General features: G+C 51.8%; 1 protein-coding gene and 1 pseudogene across 1 annotated transcript; one reads left to right on the forward strand and one right to left on the reverse strand.

Moving 5' to 3' along the window:
* Positions 1-10,280: 10,280 nt before the first annotated feature.
* On the forward strand, positions 10,281-10,697 carry LOC147979564 (uncharacterized). The gene has a single exon (XM_087515266.1). The coding sequence runs from the start codon at positions 10,281-10,283 to the stop codon at positions 10,695-10,697; it is 417 nt and encodes a 138-aa protein (XP_087371392.1).
* Positions 10,698-14,819: 4,122 nt separating this feature from the next.
* LOC147979565 (uncharacterized) lies at positions 14,820-15,446 on the reverse strand (annotated as a pseudogene).
* Between the last annotated feature and the right edge of the window lie 3,771 nt (positions 15,447-19,217).

The raw sequence follows: 19,217 nt of genomic DNA on the forward strand, positions 1-19,217 counted from the left end.
CATGCGTTTGACTCTCCCTGGCAATCGCTCTATCCAAGCTTTTGAGAGTTTTGACTACAACGGTTGCCGATCACCGCCTGCTGCTGGGTAAGAACTGGTAAGAATTTGAGATTTGCTTGACGGATTTGTGACACCGGCCACCACCACCTCTTGTTAGTATTCTGTAGGATCATATTCTTGTGTGTTTTCTATTGTTGCTAACCATGGCAGGATCACAAGCCGACGAGACTGACTGGGAGAACATGACGAATCAGGAGTTGCATGATAAATTTCAGCAAATGATGAATGGACAGGTGCAGGATGTGCTAAACAGATTTGAAGAGGCCATGGAGAAGATAGATGACATGGAGAAGACGTTCGAAACAAAGCTCGATAACAGGTTTAATGAATTGCTCGCGCGTCTTCCACCACCACCACCGGCTGCACCTAACGCACCTCTACAACAACAACAACGACGACTACCTACACATCGTGAAACAGCCCTCCGCCGAGCAAGCCGTCTCCCTCTTGCACCTGGCCAAACTGTTGGTGCTGCTGTTGCTACTTCTGTGGCTCCTGCTGCTGATGCGGAGGAGGATGATTTTGCTAGCGATTACGAGGATGAGGTTGATCAAAATCAGAACTACGTGCCACCACCAGCACAGCAACCATCAGGTCGTCCACATGCAAATAATGGCAATGGTAGGGCTCACCCTCAGGTACGAGATCATGACCATCTCCCTAAACTAAAATTGAATATTCCACCATTTGAGGGTAGATATGTTCCTGATATATACCTTACTTGGGAGTTAGAAACTGAACAACGATTTACATGTTTACAATATCCCGAGGAGAGACGTGTTCCTGCTGCTGTTTGTGCATTCACTAGTTTTGCATGTGTTTGGTGGTCTGAGCATTGTAGATTATATCCCATTCCTGCTACTTGGGCTGCTTTGAAAACTGCTATGCGTACTCGTTGGGTTCCACCATATTATCAACGTGAATTACTTCAAAAATTGCAGCGCTTAAGACAGGGAAAAAATTCTGTAGAAGAATATTATCAGGAATTACAAACTGGCATGATTAGATGTGGTATTGTTGAGGAGAATGAAGCTATGCTTGCACGTTTTATGGGTGGATTAAATAGAGAGATTCAGACGATTCTAGAGTATAAGGAGTATACTAATATCACTCGTTTATTCCATCTTGCTTGTAAAGCTGAACGTGAAGTGCAGGATCGACAGGCATTGGCGCGGACTAACTTTTCTGCAGGTCGACCTTCTTCATGGACACCGCGTGCATCATCTACTTCCACACGTTCTACTACACCGGCGCCTCCGTCGGCTGCCACCTCCAACCGTGATACAATAAAGCAGGCACAATCACCACTATCTGCCAAGAGCACACCTTCTGGGCCTGCAAAGAGCTCTTCTTCATCCATGGCATCAACAGGGCAAACACATGATATTATTTGTCGACGTTGCAAGGGTGGAGGTCATTATGCGAGAGAATGCCCATCTAAGCGTGTGATGATTGTTACTGAGGATGGTGGGTATGAGTCCGCTAGTGACTATGATGAGGAGACTTTGGCTCTTATTACACGTGACGAACACGGTGGAGACGATTCTGATCATGAGACGCAATACATGGCTCCTGAAGATGCTGACAGGTATGAATGTTTAGTTGCTCAACGTGTTTTGAGTGTGCAGGTTACACAAGCTGAGCAAAATCAGAGGCATAATTTGTTCCATACAAAGGGAGTTGTGAAGGAACGTTCTGTTCGCGTGATCATAGATGGAGGGAGTTGCAACAACTTGGCTAGCATCGAGATGGTGGAGAAGCTATCTCTCACCACCAGACCACATCCACATCCTTACTACATCCAATGGTTCAACAACAGCGGCAAGGTTAAGGTAACACGTACTGTTCGTGTGCATTATGTAGAGATACTAAAATGCACACGAACAGTACGTGTTACCTTAACCTTGCCGCTGTTGTTGAACCATTGGATGTAGTAAGGATGTGGATGTGGTCTTGTGGTGAGAGATAGCTTCTCCACCATCTCGATGCTAGCCAAGTTGTTGCAACTCCCTCCATCTATGATCACGCGAACAGAACGTTCCTTCACAACTCCCTTTGTATGGAACAAATTATGCCTCTGATTTTGCTCAGCTTGTGTAACCTGCACACTCAAAACACGTTGAGCAACTAAACATTCATACCTGTCAGCATCTTCAGGAGCCATGTATTGCGTCTCATGATCAGAATCGTCTCCACCGTGTTCGTCACGTGTAATAAGAGCCAAAGTCTCCTCATCATAGTCACTAGCGGACTCATACCCACCATCCTCAGTAACAATCATCACACGCTTAGATGGGCATTCTCTCGCATAATGACCTCCACCCTTGCAACGTCAACAAATAATATCATGTGTTTGCCCTGTTGATGCCATGGATGAAGAAGAGCTCTTTGCAGGCCCAGAAGGTGTGCTCTTGGCAGATAGTGGTGATTGTGCCTGCTTTATTGTATCACGGTTGGAGGTGGCAGCCGACGGAGGCGCCGGTGTAGCAGAACGTGTGGAAGTAGATGATGCACGCGGTGTCCATGAAGAAGGTCGACCTGCAGAGAAGTTAGTCCGCGCCAATGCCTGTCGATCCTGCACTTCACGTTCAGCTTTACAAGCAAGATGGAATAAACGAGTGATATTAGTATACTCCTTATACTCTAGAATCGTCTGAATCTCTCTATTTAATCCACCCATAAAACGTGCAAGCATAGCTTCATTCTCCTCAACAATACCACATCTAATCATGCCAGTTTGTAATTCCTGATAATATTCTTCTACAGAATTTTTTCCCTGTCTTAAGCGCTACAATTTTTGAAGTAATTCACGTTGATAATATGGTGGAACCCAACGAGTACGCATAGCAGTTTTCAAAGCAGCCCAAGTAGCAGGAATGGGATATAATCTACAATGCTCAGACCACCAAACACATGCAAAACTAGTGAATGCACAAACAGCAGCAGGAACACGTCTCTCCTCGGGATATTGTAAACATGTAAATCGTTGTTCAGTTTCTAACTCCCAAGTAAGATATATATCAGGAACATATCTTGATGAGGACATCAATACCATTGTTACACCCACAGCCCCTACTGTTACATATACTGGACCAATTACTAGAGCTCGCGCACGCCAATTAAATTACCAGGTACTTTCGTTTCTTGGTAATGATTCTAATGTTCATGAGATTATGATGCTGCCTAAATTGGATACATTTGTTTTGCTTTCAAATGAAGGGCCTAGCTTGGAGAAGGATGAACATTGGAGCAAGAACACGCATGAAGTTGATGGCATGCGCAAGGGGATCAAGAACGGAGTTACAAGTGATGATTTCAGGACTTTGAAGCCGCCATAAGGAGTGCATGAAGCCATGGACGAAATATACAAGATGCCACTTCATAATAGTCGTCCATAGGCTATTCTAGGTGCTGCGTCACCTTATTAATGGGCCAGGCCCATGTAATTTCGAAATACTTAAGTATAGGCTATTTTTAGAGTCCGTATGTGTGGGGAAACAAGAGTTAGGGTTGGTTTCGGACCCCACCCTCAAGGGCCACGAAATTCCCCTCTCTTCCTCCATATATACAGCCCTTAGGGCGTCGTTTAGACTTTGGGTTTTGTTTAGATTAAAAGTTCGCCATAGCTGCAACTTCGCGTACTTCGTTTGTGTCCAACGACCAGACCAAGACGTCACAGAACCCCACCTTGATCAATAAAGCTTTCATCTTATATTCGCAATATCCAGATTGCAATCTCAGTTTCTTTCTTGTTCTTCGTTTGCTCGCAGGAAACAGGCCCTCGTGGTCAGGTTGATCGTGCTCCGGCGTGGTCAATAACCCCTCGGAAGTTGGTTTAGCGATTGCTAAGGCGCGACGTCTCGCACGATCGTAGTCGGATCGTCAAGGTCGACTCCCACAGAAAACGATAGCCACCATCTCATCGAAACATCGGGACACCTTTGCATCTATCAATTGTGCCCCGGTTCAGCTGGGTTAAGCACCTCAGTGGAGAAAGCTAAAACTGACTGTCATGATGTGGCGAGAGACCGGTCGCTGTTCGAGAGGTTTTTCGAGTCCCTAAAGGCTTATGCCACTTCGAGCGAGGAGCTGGCTTTGTCCAGCCAAGGCGTGGATAGCGCCCCGAACTCGGTCTTCCGAACTAGGGGCTTTGCCGAAATTTAAAATTATAGAGTTCTATGGCTAAGTGAGAGTGTTCAAGCATTATAGTCCGATTGCCTGGTTCGTTGTGCTGAGCGCCTCCCTCGAAGGACCCAACTATGGGAAAAACAGCGCTCAGGTTTATCCCGAACACCCCAGCACTAGTGGCACGGGGGCAGAAGCCGACGACTGGCCATCTCTCAATTTTTGATAAACGGCCGCACAGAAAGTAATATTTTAAATTCAATAAGCATTGCTTAGCGCATATGAACAAGTTTTCAGCGCACAGGATAAACACGAGCGAGTTCATTCAAATACCACATCCTTGGTGCATTCATCCGCCACAAGGCGGGCACCTGCAAGAACATCCTTGTAGTAGTTCTCGGGCTTGCGATGCTCCTTCCCCGGCGGCGGCCCGTCCTTCACAAGCTTCTCACCGTCCAGCTTACCCCAGTGCACCTTTGCACGGGCAAGGGCCCGACGGGCACCTTCGGTGCAGACGGAGCGCTTGATGACCTCAAGCCTCGGACAGGCCTCAACCAGCCGCCGCACCAGCCCGAAATAGCTCCCAGGCAGGGCCTCTCTGGGCCACAGCCGAACTATGAAGCCCTTCATGGCCTGCTCGGCCACCTTGTGGAGCTTGACCAGCTATTTCAGCTGGTCGCTCAAGGGCACAGGGTGTCCGGCCTCAGAATACTGAGACCAGAACACCTTCTCCGTCGAGCTACCCTCTTCAGCTCGGTAGAATGCGGCAGCGTCGGATACGCTGCGGGGAAGATCTGCGAATGCCCCTGGAGAGCTCCGGATTCGGGTGAGTAACAGGTAGTTCACTTTTATATTTCTACTTTGCATAAAGAATGCCTTACCCGCTGCTATCTTCCTCATCTCCTCCAACTCTTGGAGGGCTTCGGCCTTGGCAGACTTTGCAGCCTCTAGGGCCGTCGCAAGCTCGGATGCTTGCGCCTTCGACTCCAGCTCCAAACTCTCATGTTTTTTCATGAGAGACTGAAGCTCTTGCTGCACCTCGCCGACCTGAGCCCCAAGTATGTCTCGCTCGGTGCGCTCCGCGGCCGTTTTCTTTTCGGCCTCAGACAGCGCCTGCTTAAGGGTCGCCACCTCAGTCGTGGCCCCTACAATAAGTAGTACAATCCTGTTACTCTTTTTGCAATCAAGCCTTTTTATAGGCACTTTTCCTGTAAGGTATTTCTTACCTTCTTCCTCCTTGAGCCACCGTTTGGCAAGGCCAAGCTCTTGCTCGGTCCGCTTGAGGTCCTGCTTCAGGACACCCACCTCCGCAATCAGTGCGGCGGTGGATAGCAGCGAAGCCTGCATATGCATATTGACTCTTTTTTTAGACTCCTGCGAAATTTAATAGATCCTCTATTCGGCTTTTCTTTCCGAATGCCAAACAGAGCATCAGGGGCTACTGTCTATGCGGTAATATTTTTACATATTTTTACTTACCTCAAAGCATGTTAGAAGGCTAGCGCAAGCTTCAGTCAGTCCGCTCTTCGCGGACTGAACCTTCTGGATCACCGTACTCATAATAGTACGGTGCCCCTCGTCGATGGAGGCGTCATCAAGCACCTCCAGCAGATTGTCCGGCACCTCCGGTTGGACGGAGGCCGCCGGCTCAGAAGGCTTGCTCCTCTTGGAAGGAGTTCGCCTACCGCGGTCCGGAACTATGGAAGATTCCGGCGCGGTGTCCGGCACAAAGCCGGACTGAGAGCCCTGGGGAGCCTTATCCCCTTCACTCCCGGAGTCCGGGAGGTTGCCTTGCGGCTCCTCCGGGACCACCTCCTCCTGCCCCGGAGCTTGTCACGATGCCACTTCAGCGTCTTCTGCAGTGTGGGGGGAGACAGCGGGCGGAACTGAGTTCACGTCCGATGAGTCCAGGGAGCCGCCCGGCGATTCGTCAAATTCGGCCCGGGGCGGACTGCATAATTACATTCGACATTAGGGAAAGCTGTGCAATAAAGGAACATCATGAGTTACTCTGATATCCGAACTTACGATTTCGCCGGACGCTTGGCCCTGTTTGGCCACTCCTCTTTGCCCTCTTCGGCGTTGGGGGCGTAGTCCGGCGGAGGGGTCTTCCTTTTCCTAGACCCCTCGGCCTCCCCCGTTGGGGCGGCCTTCCTCTTCTCTCCTCCCTCCACTGGGGGGGGAGAGTTTTCTTCTTCCTCCTCCTAGTTTTCACGGGAGGAGGGCGTCTCGGACTCGTCAGATGACGAGTCCGACACCACCATGTTGCGGGCACTCTTTCGAGTCCCCATGGTCTTGTTCTTCTTGGCCTTCTTCTCCAGCACCACATAAGGCGCCGGAACCAGCAGCTTTGCTAGTAGAGCTGGGGCTGGGTCTTCGGGCAGCGGAGCCGGACAGTTAATCGGTCCGGATATCGCCCGCCAAGCCTGTCAAAGGTAAGGGAGTTTAGATCCCGCATAGAGTCAAACTATGAAAAAAGCTTAACATCCTGTAAAAGGTGTAGATGGCATACCTCGCTAGCGTGCCGCTGCGAGCTGTATCCGCGGTCCTCGGAAGCGGATGCGGGAGCCTCGGCGCCCTTGAATAGCATCTTCCAGTCATCTTCGTACGTCGTGTCGAAGAGCCTGCTGAGGGTTTGATGCTGCGCCGGGTCAAACTCCCACAGATTAAAATCCCGTTGTTGGCACGGGAGGATCCGGCGGACGAGCAAAACCTGGATTACATTAACAAGCCGGACTGGCTTGTTCACCAGGGACTGGATGCATGTTTGCAATCCAGTCACCTCTTTTTCGTCACCCCATGACAGGCCCGTCTCTTTCCAGGACATAAGCCGTGTGGGGGGTCTGGATCGGAACTCGAAGGCTACGGTCCATTTCGGATCGCGCGGCTCGGTGATATAAAACCACCCGGATTGCCATCCCTTTAGGTTCTCCACGAAAGAGCCCTCGAACCATAGGACGTTGGCCATCTTGCCCGCCATGGCGCCTCCGCACTCCGCCTGGCTGCCGCGCACCACCTTGGGCTTGACGTTGAAGGTCTTGAGCCAGAGGCCGAAATGAGGGCGGACGCGGAGAAAAGCCTCGCACACGACGATAAACGCCGAGATGTTGAGGATGAAGTTCGGAGCCAGATCGTGGAAATCCAGGCCGTAGTAGAACATGAGCCCCCGGACAAATGGGTGGAGTGGAAAACCCAGTCCGCGGAGGAAGTGGGGGAGAAATACTACCCTCTCATGGGGCCTTGGGGTGGGGAGAAGCTGCCCCTTTTCGGGAAGCCGGTGCGCGATGTCCTTGGACAGGTATCCGGCCTTCCTTAGCTTCTTGACTTTGCCCTCCATGGCGGAGAAGACCATCCACTTGCCTCCCGCTCCGGACATTGCTGGAGAAGGTTGAGGTGGGAAGTGCGGGCTTGGGCGCTGGAGCTCGGGTGCGCAGGAGATGGATAGGCAAAGGAGGAAGAAGGCGTAGGTAAAAAGGTGGATCCTTGTCCCCTTATATGGGCGGATGCGGTTGTGCGTCCCCACCTGCCTAGTAAAACTCGCTTGCCTCCCAAGCGCCTTGATAAGTGGCGCGGTTGGGTTACCCACATCCGTATTGATGAGAATCCCGTAAAAGGGGGGTACACGATCTCTGCTTTGACAAGACGTGCCAAGGAAACCGCCTCGCAAAACACGCTGAGGTGGAAAAGTGAAAACGATTCGAGTGAAGGACTTGGCTGTAGTGTGATGACGCACTGCGGAATACGTCAGCAGATTTGATTTGTGTTAATATTATTCTCTCTACGGCAATATGTGGAAGCTTATTTTGCAGAGCCGGACACTACTCTTGGTGTTTACAATCTTCTATGAAGGACTTGGAGGAGGAACCCGCCTTGCAATGCCGAAGACAATTTGCACGCCGGACTCGTTGTCATTGAAGCCTGGTTCAGGGGCTACTGAGGGAGTCCTGGATTAGGGGGTGTTCGGGTAGCCAGACTATACCTTCAGCCGGACTCCTGGACTATGAAGATACAGGATTGAAGACTTCGTCCCGTGTCCGGATGGGACTTTCCTTGGCGTGGAAGGCAAGCTTGGCAATGCGGATATTCAAGATCTCCTACCATTGTAACCGACTCTATGTAACCCTAACCCTATCCGGTGTCTATATAAACCGGAGGGTTGTAGTCCGTAGGCAATCAACTCCATATACAACAATCATACCATAGGCTAGCTTCTAGGGTTTAGCCTCCTTGATCTCGTGGTAGATCTACTCTTGTACTACCCATATCATCAATATTAATCAAGCAGGACGTAGGGTTTTACCTCCATCAAGAGGGCCCGAACCTGGGTAAAACATCGTGTTCCCTGCCTCCTATTACCATCCGGCCTAGACGCACAGTTCAGGACCCCCTACCCGAGATCCACCGGTTTTGACACCAACACTTGGTTTTACCATTTGCCACCTAGCCTTTTCTTTCCCTTGGGTTCAGCAGACTCAAGGGTCATCATTATTTTAACCCCCTGGGCCAGTGCTCCTCTGAGTGTTGGTCCAACCTGTCAGCCGCCGGTGGCCACCAGGGGCAACTCTGGGCTGGCCTACCGGAAGTTTGGACAATCTGAGTGTGCCTGAGAACGAGATATGTGCAGCTCCTATCGGGATTTGTCGGCACATTCAGGCAGTGTTGCTGGACTTGTTTTACCATTGTCGAGGATGTCTTGTAACCTGGATGCCGAGCCTGGTCGGATTGTCTTGGGAGAAGGAATATCCTTCGTTGACCGTGAGAGCTTGTGATGGGCTAAGTTGGGACTTCCCTGCAGGGATTTGAACTTTCAAAAGTCGTGCCCGTGGTTATGGGCAGATGGGAATTTGTTAATGTCCGGTTGTAGAAAACCTGAAGTTGACCTTAATTAAAATACATCTACCGCGTGTGTTACCGTGATGGTCTCTTCTCGGCGGAGTCCGGGAAGTGAACACGGTGTTGGAGTAATGCTTGACGTAGGTTGGTTTAGGATCACTTCTTGATCATAGTTTCTCGAACGTGCTTTGCCTTCTCTTCTCGCTCTCATTTGCGTATGTTAGCCACCATATATGCTAGTCGCTTCCTGCAGCTCCACCTCATACCTTGTACCCTTCCTATAAGCTTAAATAGTCTTGATCGCGAGGGTGTGAGATTGTTGAGTCCCTGTGACTCACAGGTACTTCCAAAACTAGTTTGCAGGTGCCGTTGAACCCTGCAGGTGATGCAACCAAGCTCAAGGAGGAGCTCGATGAAGATTGTGTCGCTATGTTGTTCCGTTTCCAGTTGATCAGTAGTGGATCCCAGTTGGGACGATCGGGCATCTGTGTAGCATGTGGGGTAGTCTTCTTTTATTTTGGTTCCGTAGTCGGACCTGTTTGCATCTGGATGATGTAATGCTTTATTCATGTCATTGTGTGAAGTGGCGATTGTAAGCCAACTATGTATCTCTTTCCCTTATGTATTACATGGGTTGTGTGAAGATTACCTCACTTGCGACATTGCTTTCAATGCGGTTATGCCTCTAAGTCGTGCTTCGACACGTGGGAGATATAGCCGCATCGAGGGCATTACACCAGGATAGCCAAGGGTCACGGGCTCTAGCCCACTCCGCCTACCGGCCTGCCGCCTCCTCCTCCATAGTAGCCGGCGGCTCGGCCGGTCAGGGCCATACAAGATGATTATCCTGAGGAGCATGGAGCCTACGTCATGTTCACCAGCATGGCCCACGACAGGCGCAGCAGGCAGCAGCAGCAACAAGAAGTAAACGCAGTAGCGTCAGAGACCCCGGAATTCATGCATTGGTCGGAGAAGCCCATTAGCTGGAGCAGAGCTGACCACCCGGAGGTGATGCCAAACCCCGGCTCTTATGTCTTGGTATTGGATGCCACGTTTTCCACAGAGAGGCGAGCTGCTCGTTTCTCCCAAGTCTTGATAGATGGCGGCAGCAGCATCAACATTATGTACAAGGATACCATGGAGAAGTTGGCAATCAAGCAGAGACACCTTCAGCCTAGTCGGACTGTTTCCATGGCATAGTTCCTGGCCTTTCCTGCTCACCGATCGGCAAGACTCAGATAGATGTCCTCTTCAGGGACAAAATGCATTTCCGCCGAGAGCCAGTCTGGTTTGAGGTGGTGGACCTCGAGAGCACTTATCACGCGTTGCTTGGCCGGCCTGCCCTAGCCAAGTTCATGGTGGTCCCCCATTATGCTTACCTGAAGATGAAGATGCCGAGCTCGAAGGGAATCCTGACCATAGCTGGGGACTACAAGAAGTCGCCCGCCTGCGCGGCAGGAAGCAGCCGGCTAGCCGAGTCCCTCGTGATCGCTACGGAAAAACGGCTCCTTGACCGGGTTGTGGCAATGGCAGGCAAGCAGCCGGAAATGTCACCCGACCCCAAGGAGTCGGAAGCCGAGGGCTCATTCAAGCCGGCCGAAGAAACAAAGAAGATACCCTTGGACCCGGAGCACTCGGAGAGGTACGCTGTCATAGGTGCGAACCTCGACAGTAAATAGGAAGGCGAGCTCATCCATTTCCTCCGTGAGAATCGGGACATCTTTGCATGATCCCCTAAATACATGCCAGGTGTTCTGACGGATTTCGCCGAGCACAAGCTACACGTCCGATCTGACTCCAAGCCACTCCGGCAGCCGTTGCGTCGCCTGTCGGAGGAAAAGAGAATAGTTGTTGGAGAAGAGATAGCCTGGCTTCTAGCAGTCGGCTTCATCATGGAAGTATTCTTTCCAGAATGTTTGGCCAACCCAGTCCTAGTGCTGAAGAAGAACAAGCAGTGGCGCATGTGCATCGATTATACCAGCCTCAGCAAAGCATGCCCCAAAGACCCATTTGCTCTGCCAAGAATCGACCAAGTGATTGACTCTACAGCCGGATGCGAGCTGTTGAGTTTTTTGGATGCATACTCCGGGTATCACCAGATCAAGCTGGACCCGGCCGACAGGATGAAGACCGCCTTCATCACGCCATTCGGAGCCTTCTGCTACCTGACCATGACGTTCCGCTTAAGAAATGCCGGCGCCACTTTTTAGCGTTGCATGCAGAAATGTCTCCTCAAGCAACTTGGCAGAAACGCTCATGTCTATGTGGATGATGTGGTGGTGAAGACTAAGAAGCGTGGAACGCTACAAGAAGATCTCAAGGAGACTTTTGAAAACTTGCGCCGATTTCAGATCAAGCTCAACCCGGAGAAATGCGTCTTTGGGGTGCCAGCCGGCCAGCTCCTTGGGTTTCTGGTCTCAGAGTGTGGCATAGAGTGCAACCCTATGAAGATCAAGGCCATCGAAAGGATGGAAGTGCCCACCCGACTGCTGGACGTGCAAAATTTTACTGGCTGCTTGGCATCCATCAGCCGTTTCATCAGTCGGCTGGGCGAGAAGGCTCTTCCCCTGTACCAGCTCATGAAGAAGACCGCTTTTTTCGAGTGGAACGACAAGGTGGATGAAGCTTTTCTCCAGCTCAAGAAAATGTTGACCACCCGCCTGTCTTAGTGGCCCTAACTCCTAAGGAGCAAATGGTCCTCTACATTGCCGCTACCAGCTGGTTGGTTAGCACAGTCATAGTGGTGGAATGGAAAGAAGAAGGCAAAGCCCTACCAATCCAGAGGCCGGTGTATTACCTGAGAGAAGTACTGTCCGCCTCCAAGCAGAACTATCCCCACTATCAGAAGATGTGTTATGGCTTGCACTTTCCTGCCAAGAAGCTGAAGCCATACTTCCAAGAGCACCCAATCACGGTGGTCTGCACAGCTCCGCTTGCCGAGATTATTGGAAGTCGAGATGCCTTGGGCCGAGTGGGCCATAGATTTGCCCCCCTGCACCATCTACTACCAGGCTCGCACCGCCATCAAGTCACAAGCACTGGCCGACTTCCTCGTCGACTGGGCCGAGACCCAGTACTTGCCGCCAGCGCTAGATTCCACCCATTGGCGGACGCATTTTGATGGTTCAAAAATGCGCACCGGTTTGGGAGCCGGCGTCGTCCTCACTTCTCCCAAGGGTGACAAGCTCAGATATGCGCTGCAAATTTCACTTTGCCGCCTCCAACAATGTTGCTGAATATGAAGCAGTCATTCACGGGCTCCGGCTTGCCAAGGAACTCGGCATTCGCTGGATCCTATGTTATGGAGACTCTGACTTGGTGGTCCAGCAGTCATCAGGTGATTGGGACACTAAGGATGCAAATATGGCCAGATACCGCTTCCTCGTACATCAACTCAGTGGATACTTCGAAGGGTGCGAGTTCCTCCACGTGCCAAGAAATGACAATGAGCAAGCCGACGCCTTGGCACGAATTGGCTCCACCCGGCAAGCAATACCAACCGGCGTCGCCTTGCAACGACTCCTCAAACCGTCCATCAAGCCATAACCTGAGTCAGATTCCATCTTTGTGCCGGCTCCTCCCGAAGCAGCCGGATCCAACTTAAGAGCCCCAACAGCCGGCACGGGAACTTCGGCAGGCGGTCCGGGGACTGCAGCAGTCGCACCTGCCCTGGGACCTCAGAGCCTGGCCCGGGGACTGCGGCAGTCGGCCCGGGGACTTCATCAATTCACCAAGCGGCGGCCGACTCCAACCCACCGCCTCCCAGCCCGACCACCCTTGTGCAAGTGGCAGTCCTGGAAATCGAAGAAATTGCAGCACCTTTGTGGGCCCACCCCATCTTCAACTTCTTGGTAAACAAAAAACTGTCGACTGATGAGATCTCGGCCCGGCAGGTGCAACGCCGGGCAGCAGCATACACAATCGTCAACAAAGAACTTGTGAGGCGTAGCGTCACTAGTGTTTACCAGCGCTGCGTGGAGCCGGAGCAAGGCCAAGCAATCCTCAAAGATATCCATCAAGGCGAGTGTGGTCACCACGCGGCTTCAAGAGCACTTGTTGCCAAAGCTTTTCGCCATGGTTTTTTCTGGCCGACTGCTCTAGAAGATGCCAAAGACTTGGTCCAGAAATGCAAAGGGTGCCAGAAGTTCCGCTCCAAGCCGCACAAGACGGCTTCTGCACTCAAGACTATCCCCATTGCCTGGCCCTTTGCTGTCTGGGGCCTGGACATGGTGGGACCATTGAAAATAGCATGAGGTGGCATGACTCATCTGCTTGTCGCGGTGGACAAGTTCACCAAGTGGATAGAAGCAAAACTGATCAAGAAATTGAATGGTCCGACTGCTGTGACTTTCATCTCTGACATCACCATCCGGTATGGCATACCACACAGCATCATCACTGACAATGGCACAAACTTTGCCAAAGGTGCCTTGGCCTGTTTCTGCGCGACGCAGGGCATCCAACTGGACCTAGCGTCCGTTGCACATCCGCAGTCAAACAGCCAAGTGGAGCGAGCAAAGGGCCTTATTTTATCCAGCATCAAGCCCCCACTGGTTGAGCCTCTAGAGCGTTCGGTCGGCTGCTAGCTCGACGAGCTGCCAGCCGTCCTCTGGAGTCTGCGCACAACCTCGAACAAATCAACCGACTTCACCCCTTTCTTCCTCGTCTACGGTATTGAAGCCGTCATCCCGACGGACATAGAATTCGACTCCCCTCGGGTCACCATGTACACCAAAGAGGAGGCAGAAGAAGCACGACAAGACGACGTCGATCTGCTGGAAGAGGGCCGGCTGTTGGCACTCAGCCGGTCCACCATCTACCAGCAGAGTCTACACTGATACTACAACCGAAAGGTCAAGCCAAGTTCTTTTCAAGAAGGAGACCTTGTGCTCCGGCTGATCCAGCGAAGAGCCGGCCAGCACAAGCTCTCGGCACCTTGGGAAGGCCCCTTCATCATCAGCAAGGTGTCAGGCAATGACTCCTACTACCTCATCGACGCTCACAAGCCTTGAGCATGCAAAAGAGACAACTCCGGCAGGGAGACGGAGCGTCCATGGAATGCGAATCTCCTTCGAAGGTTTTACAGTTAAAAAGCAGTATGTATCACGCCGACTTTTGTATTAAATACGAAGACTCTGGGTCCCCCGAGAAGAGCTCGGGGACTACCCTCCTTTATCTATAAGACAAGTATTACGCCTGTCGTTTGTGTTATTTTCATTAATCCGTCTGGCGCCGGGCTCGACCAGTCGACCCGGGAAGTTGCCGCCTTGTACTATGAAATGCTTCCTACAACCAGACAAGTAATGTGTTGGAACCCAAGCCTTCTCCTTCCAGAAGCCGCAGCTCGCAGAGCGACTGTTCGGTTGGCAGGAGTTAAGGCAGAAAGGGTGACCACATGAAAAATGGCTAAGGACCCAAAGCATAAACATAGTCCATGCCGGCTTCCCACCTCGCCGACCGGCTGTCAAAGCAGCCGGCCGGCCGGTTTCTACTTAACTTGCCAAGAAAACTCTACTCGGCTAAGTACTTCCCTTCCCGAAAGTGGCTAAGTACTTGACCCAGCCAAAGTCTGCAGAGCGATTGTTCGGCTGGCAAGACGGCAACCAAGGGAAGGCGGCAAAGGAAAAAGTCAAAAGAGCAGAAAGCAAGGAAAGATAGAACTCAGATAAGATATTTACACATCAAAAGGCCCTTGGCCGACATCCAACATAAGTTTGAAATACACCCCACGGGTGGAACTGTGAAGTTAACAAAGTTTGTTGAGACTAATAAGTAGGAAGAAATAAAAGTAAAGTGGCAACCTAGGAAGCAGCAGGCGGGTTTGGCGGAACGGTGGAGTTAGTGGCGCCAGTAGGTCAAGCGGCCAGCTGGTCGGTCTCCGCTTGGTCTCCCTCAGCAGCGGCCGGCTCGCTCGGACGTGGCTCGTTGCTGGAGGCGCGGTCAAGTTGAGGCTGGTCGTCCGCTCCAACCTCTGGCGCCTCCTCTTCGCCCTCCTCCTCCTCCTCTCTCTCGTCGCTGGAGTCGATCACCTCGGCCGAGTCCGAGTCCTCCTTCGGGTTCAGCCCAAACCACTCTGGCTGCACCTCAGCGCCATTCTCGGCAAGCTCCAGGATGAAGATGCCGGTGTCGGTGTACTCGGCGATGGCTGCCGCCCGCTTGATGAGTTTGCCCTACACTGCCACCAGCTCCTCCTAGGCTTCCTGTCGGAACATGGTCAACTGGGCTAGATTTAGCCCAGGGTACCACGCCTTGACGAACTCCAAGGCCCAGTGCGCTCCGGCCCGGGCCGAGGAGCCCTTCCACGCCTCGAGGCGGCCAGCTGCCACCTCCAACCAGTCGGCAGTCCGGCTGGGGGTGCACGGGGCCGGCATGTCGGGCCACAGGGCGGCGATCGCCTGGGCGCTGACACGCTGAAGGCGGCGCAGCATCCGATGAGTCAGCCGAACACGAGCCTGGATGCTGAGAAGTTGCTTGCGAAGAGTACGAGGGGCATTGGCGGGGATTTCCTCGCCTTCTACCCTTCGTCCTTTGCGGTCGGCCTGGATAACTTGGTTGGCGGCTCCAGAGTGACCTGGGAAGAAGGCTGCCAGGACCAAAAGCAAAGAGTCAGAAAAAAAAGAGAAGCCGCCTTGATCAGATGCCGGCAGTTTCAAAGAAGAGTAAAGAAGGCTGCTTACCGTCGACCATGTCCTCGATCTCGCCAAAGCCGACCGACAGCATCGCCTCCTTGTCGGTCTAGGCGGAGCGTTCGATCTCGAACTCAGCAGGAAGACCCGCCTCCTTGTCCTCCGACTCCTTCTGGGCCCTTTGGAGAAGCTCCGCCTGCTCCGTGTCAGGACCCCGATTCCAAGTCACACCGATCTACCCTGTAACACCTCATATCACTTTGCGTCCTCACGCACGGTATTCCCACGGGTGTCGCCTTACCATGGCCCGGGACTGTTTGTGCCTTTTGGCTCACATATATGATAGTATCGCTAGCATCCATATGACAGAGAACCCGGGCCGACATGGCTAGTCGTGAACCCAAAGCGGCACTAACCTATGGGGACAGGCATACATGAATCACATCGAGCAGGTCGGTCAGCAGCGTGTGAATCTGGGCTGTAGCACTGGGCTAATAGGACTCCGGGAACCTAGGCTATAGCAGGCTAGGCAGGACTCCAGATGTCACCGTGTGACATTTCCCCGAAGGGACAGACACAGGAACAAAGTGAAACACATGTCGGCCAGTCAAGTGTCCTGAGCAGTAGTGCTGGGCTAGCAGGACTCCGGTGAACCGGGCTGTAGCGGACTACTATGGCTCATGGAAGCACTAGACTACATTTCCCCATAAGAGAGGCTGCCAAGGATAAACAACTAGATTGTCGGATCCCACACATACCAAGTATTTCAATCATACACACAATATGCTCGATATGTGTAAATACAACATGGCATCACAACAAAACTCTACAACTCAAAGTACTTTATTTGAAGGCTCCAGAGAGCCATACATAACATGTTCATACAGGTAGGGGTCACATGACCCGATACTCAAGTCATACAAGCATACAAGCACATGCGGAAGCAAACTAGTCTGAGTACAGACACTAGAAAGAAAGAAGGCTTGACGAAACCTGTCTATCTACATAGGGCCCTCCATGGCCAGAATCACCACCTGGGTGGCAAGTCACTCATCGACGTCGAGGTCTATGTAAAACCCGTCGGAGGGGGTGGTGTTGTCAACTGAAAACAGTAATTAAAGCAACATGAGTACAAAGGTACTCAGCAATTCTTACAACAGATCCTACTATACATGCTCATTCTCAAGAAGGTGGTGGAGTTGTTGCAGCAAGCCAGCTTTGACTCTTGGCTAAGCTATCATACGAGACACCACTTGTAAAATAGTTTCGCACACAAGTCCACTAATCACCAACACAATACTCCACCGTGGATCCTCCCTCGTCATCCTACGAGAGGGCCATCCGCGGTACTCACACTTATCTTAAGTCTTTTAGTAGTAACCATTAACTTGTCTATGAACTGTATAGGCAACCAAGTAGTCCTTTAACGTGGACACGGCTATTCGAATAGATGATGTTAACCCTGCAAGTGTGTAGTTCTTCACACACGCTCTCACCACTTACCGTCGTTTACACAACATGTACTCGGCAACCTTCAAGCGGAAGCCCAACGAGGGTGTCGGCCACGGCCTACCTAAACACTCAAGTCTCTAGTCCAGGTTTATCGCCTATCCAGGTTCCATCCGCAGGGAGTCCGGCCGAGGTTTCCACATACGGCCCCGATGTGAACAGGGTTCCCGAGACACCAAACGGGTGACTCGGTACACCATGCCACGGTGTATCCACCGCATCATAGCCCACTCCTAGGGTCAGCGCTACGCGCGGCCGCTAACACATAACCTACAAACACCAGAAACTAGTTGCAACTCCTGGACAAAGTACTAGGGTGGTTAAGAAGCCGAGAGGGTCAATTAAGAATCCCAATGCATGGTAGTAACTGATTCTTAAATCACACATACAGATCTCAGTTCTTAAGGACGGCCTCAATGAAACAACCCACCATGTACTCCTACATGGCCTCTCATCGATACCTTTACCAAAACATGTTCAACACATCCCTCACATTACCGACGTAATCATTTCACTCTAGCCCATCAACCAGATGAACCAGACCTGACACAACTCTAAGCATAGCAGGCATAGCAAGGTAGGAAACACATAAATGGATCAATCAACTCCTACACATGCTAGTGGGTTTCATCTAGTTACTGTGGCAATGACAGGTCATGCAGAGGATAAGGGTTCAACTACCGCAACACACAGCAGTTTGAAATGTTGTTGTCTTAATGCAGTAAATGAGAGTAGGAGCGAGAACATGGGATTGTATCGATATGATTAATGGGGCTACTTGCCAGATGGAGTAGTAGTAGGGTACTGCCCTTCAGTTGGATACTCGAGAATATCCTCAGAGGTAGAACCTACCATGAAAGACATCACAGAACACAATCATCACATGGCAATATGCAACAATATGATGCATGCTATGACATGGCAATATGAGGTCTCCTGGCTAATGCATTGTGAAGCAAGTTGGTTTGAGTCCATTTGAATCAAAGGTTCAAATGGAAGCTTATGTTATTAAGTCATATAAGTGCATTTGCTTGTTTCACCTAAATAGCAAAGTTAAAGTGTTTTGTCATGCATGAAACCATCACAGATGGAAAGATTGAATTTTTCTGATCAAATTTCATATATAAATCTTTGCATTTGGAGTTACAGATTAAAAGTTATGAATTTTTGAAGTTTGTAGTATTTTCTGGAATTTCCTATATAAGAATAATTCCAGTAATTAAATTAATGCGTCAGCATTGCGTCAGGGTGACATCAGTGGTCAACGGAGCCGGTCCAGGTCAAACCTGACTAGTGGGACCCGCATGTCAGTAGTTAATTAACTAACTAAATTTAGTTAGTGCTAATCTAAGTTAATTAGCAGAGCGGTCCCACTTGTCATAGACTCAGGGGGAGTCAACCTGGGCCCACACGTTTAGCCACCGGCATGGCCAGACGCGGTGGGGCAGTGCGGGTTTCGTGCTCCGGTGACCAAATGGACGGCGGACGGCATCTACGCGTAGCTGGGAGGAGCCGCGTCGTTCGGTGGCAGTGGTGGAGCTCGGGGTGGCCGGAAACGTCGCCAGCGACGAGCTGTGCGGCTGCCGGAACTCGGGTGAGGTCAAACCCGAGGCTATGGGACACGGCGAGGCGCGTGGAGTGGTGCGACGGGTTCCTGCGAGTGCGGTGAGTGTGTTAGACGCGGTGGTGTGGTCGGTGGGTGGCCGAAGTCACGTCGGCCACAAGCTTGGCGGCGGCGGGTGCGGGTGAGCTTGTGCTGTGCATACGGTGCACGAGAGAGGTAACGGAGAGGGGTAGGACGGAGCAGGGCTCACGGCGATCGCAGCAAGCGTCGAAGCGGGCTCGGGGAAGGCCGGAGCTGAGCGGGGCGACGATGGTGGTCTCGGCGGCCGGAGTTGGGGAAGACGGGGTCGGGGGCAACTCCAGAGCGGACGACTGCGGAGCGAACGGACACGGCAGCGCGGCACGGGGACGACGGCAGACGCGGGTTTCACGGTGGCGCGGGGGCGGCAGCGTCGGCCATGGTGCGGGAGAGCGAGGGAGAGGAGCTGGGGAGGAAGGGGT

Source organism: Triticum urartu, chromosome 3A (assembly GCF_056163025.1).
Source record: "Triticum urartu cultivar PI428250 chromosome 3A, HENAU_Tu73, whole genome shotgun sequence".
Lineage (NCBI taxonomy): Eukaryota > Viridiplantae > Streptophyta > Magnoliopsida > Poales > Poaceae > Triticum > Triticum urartu.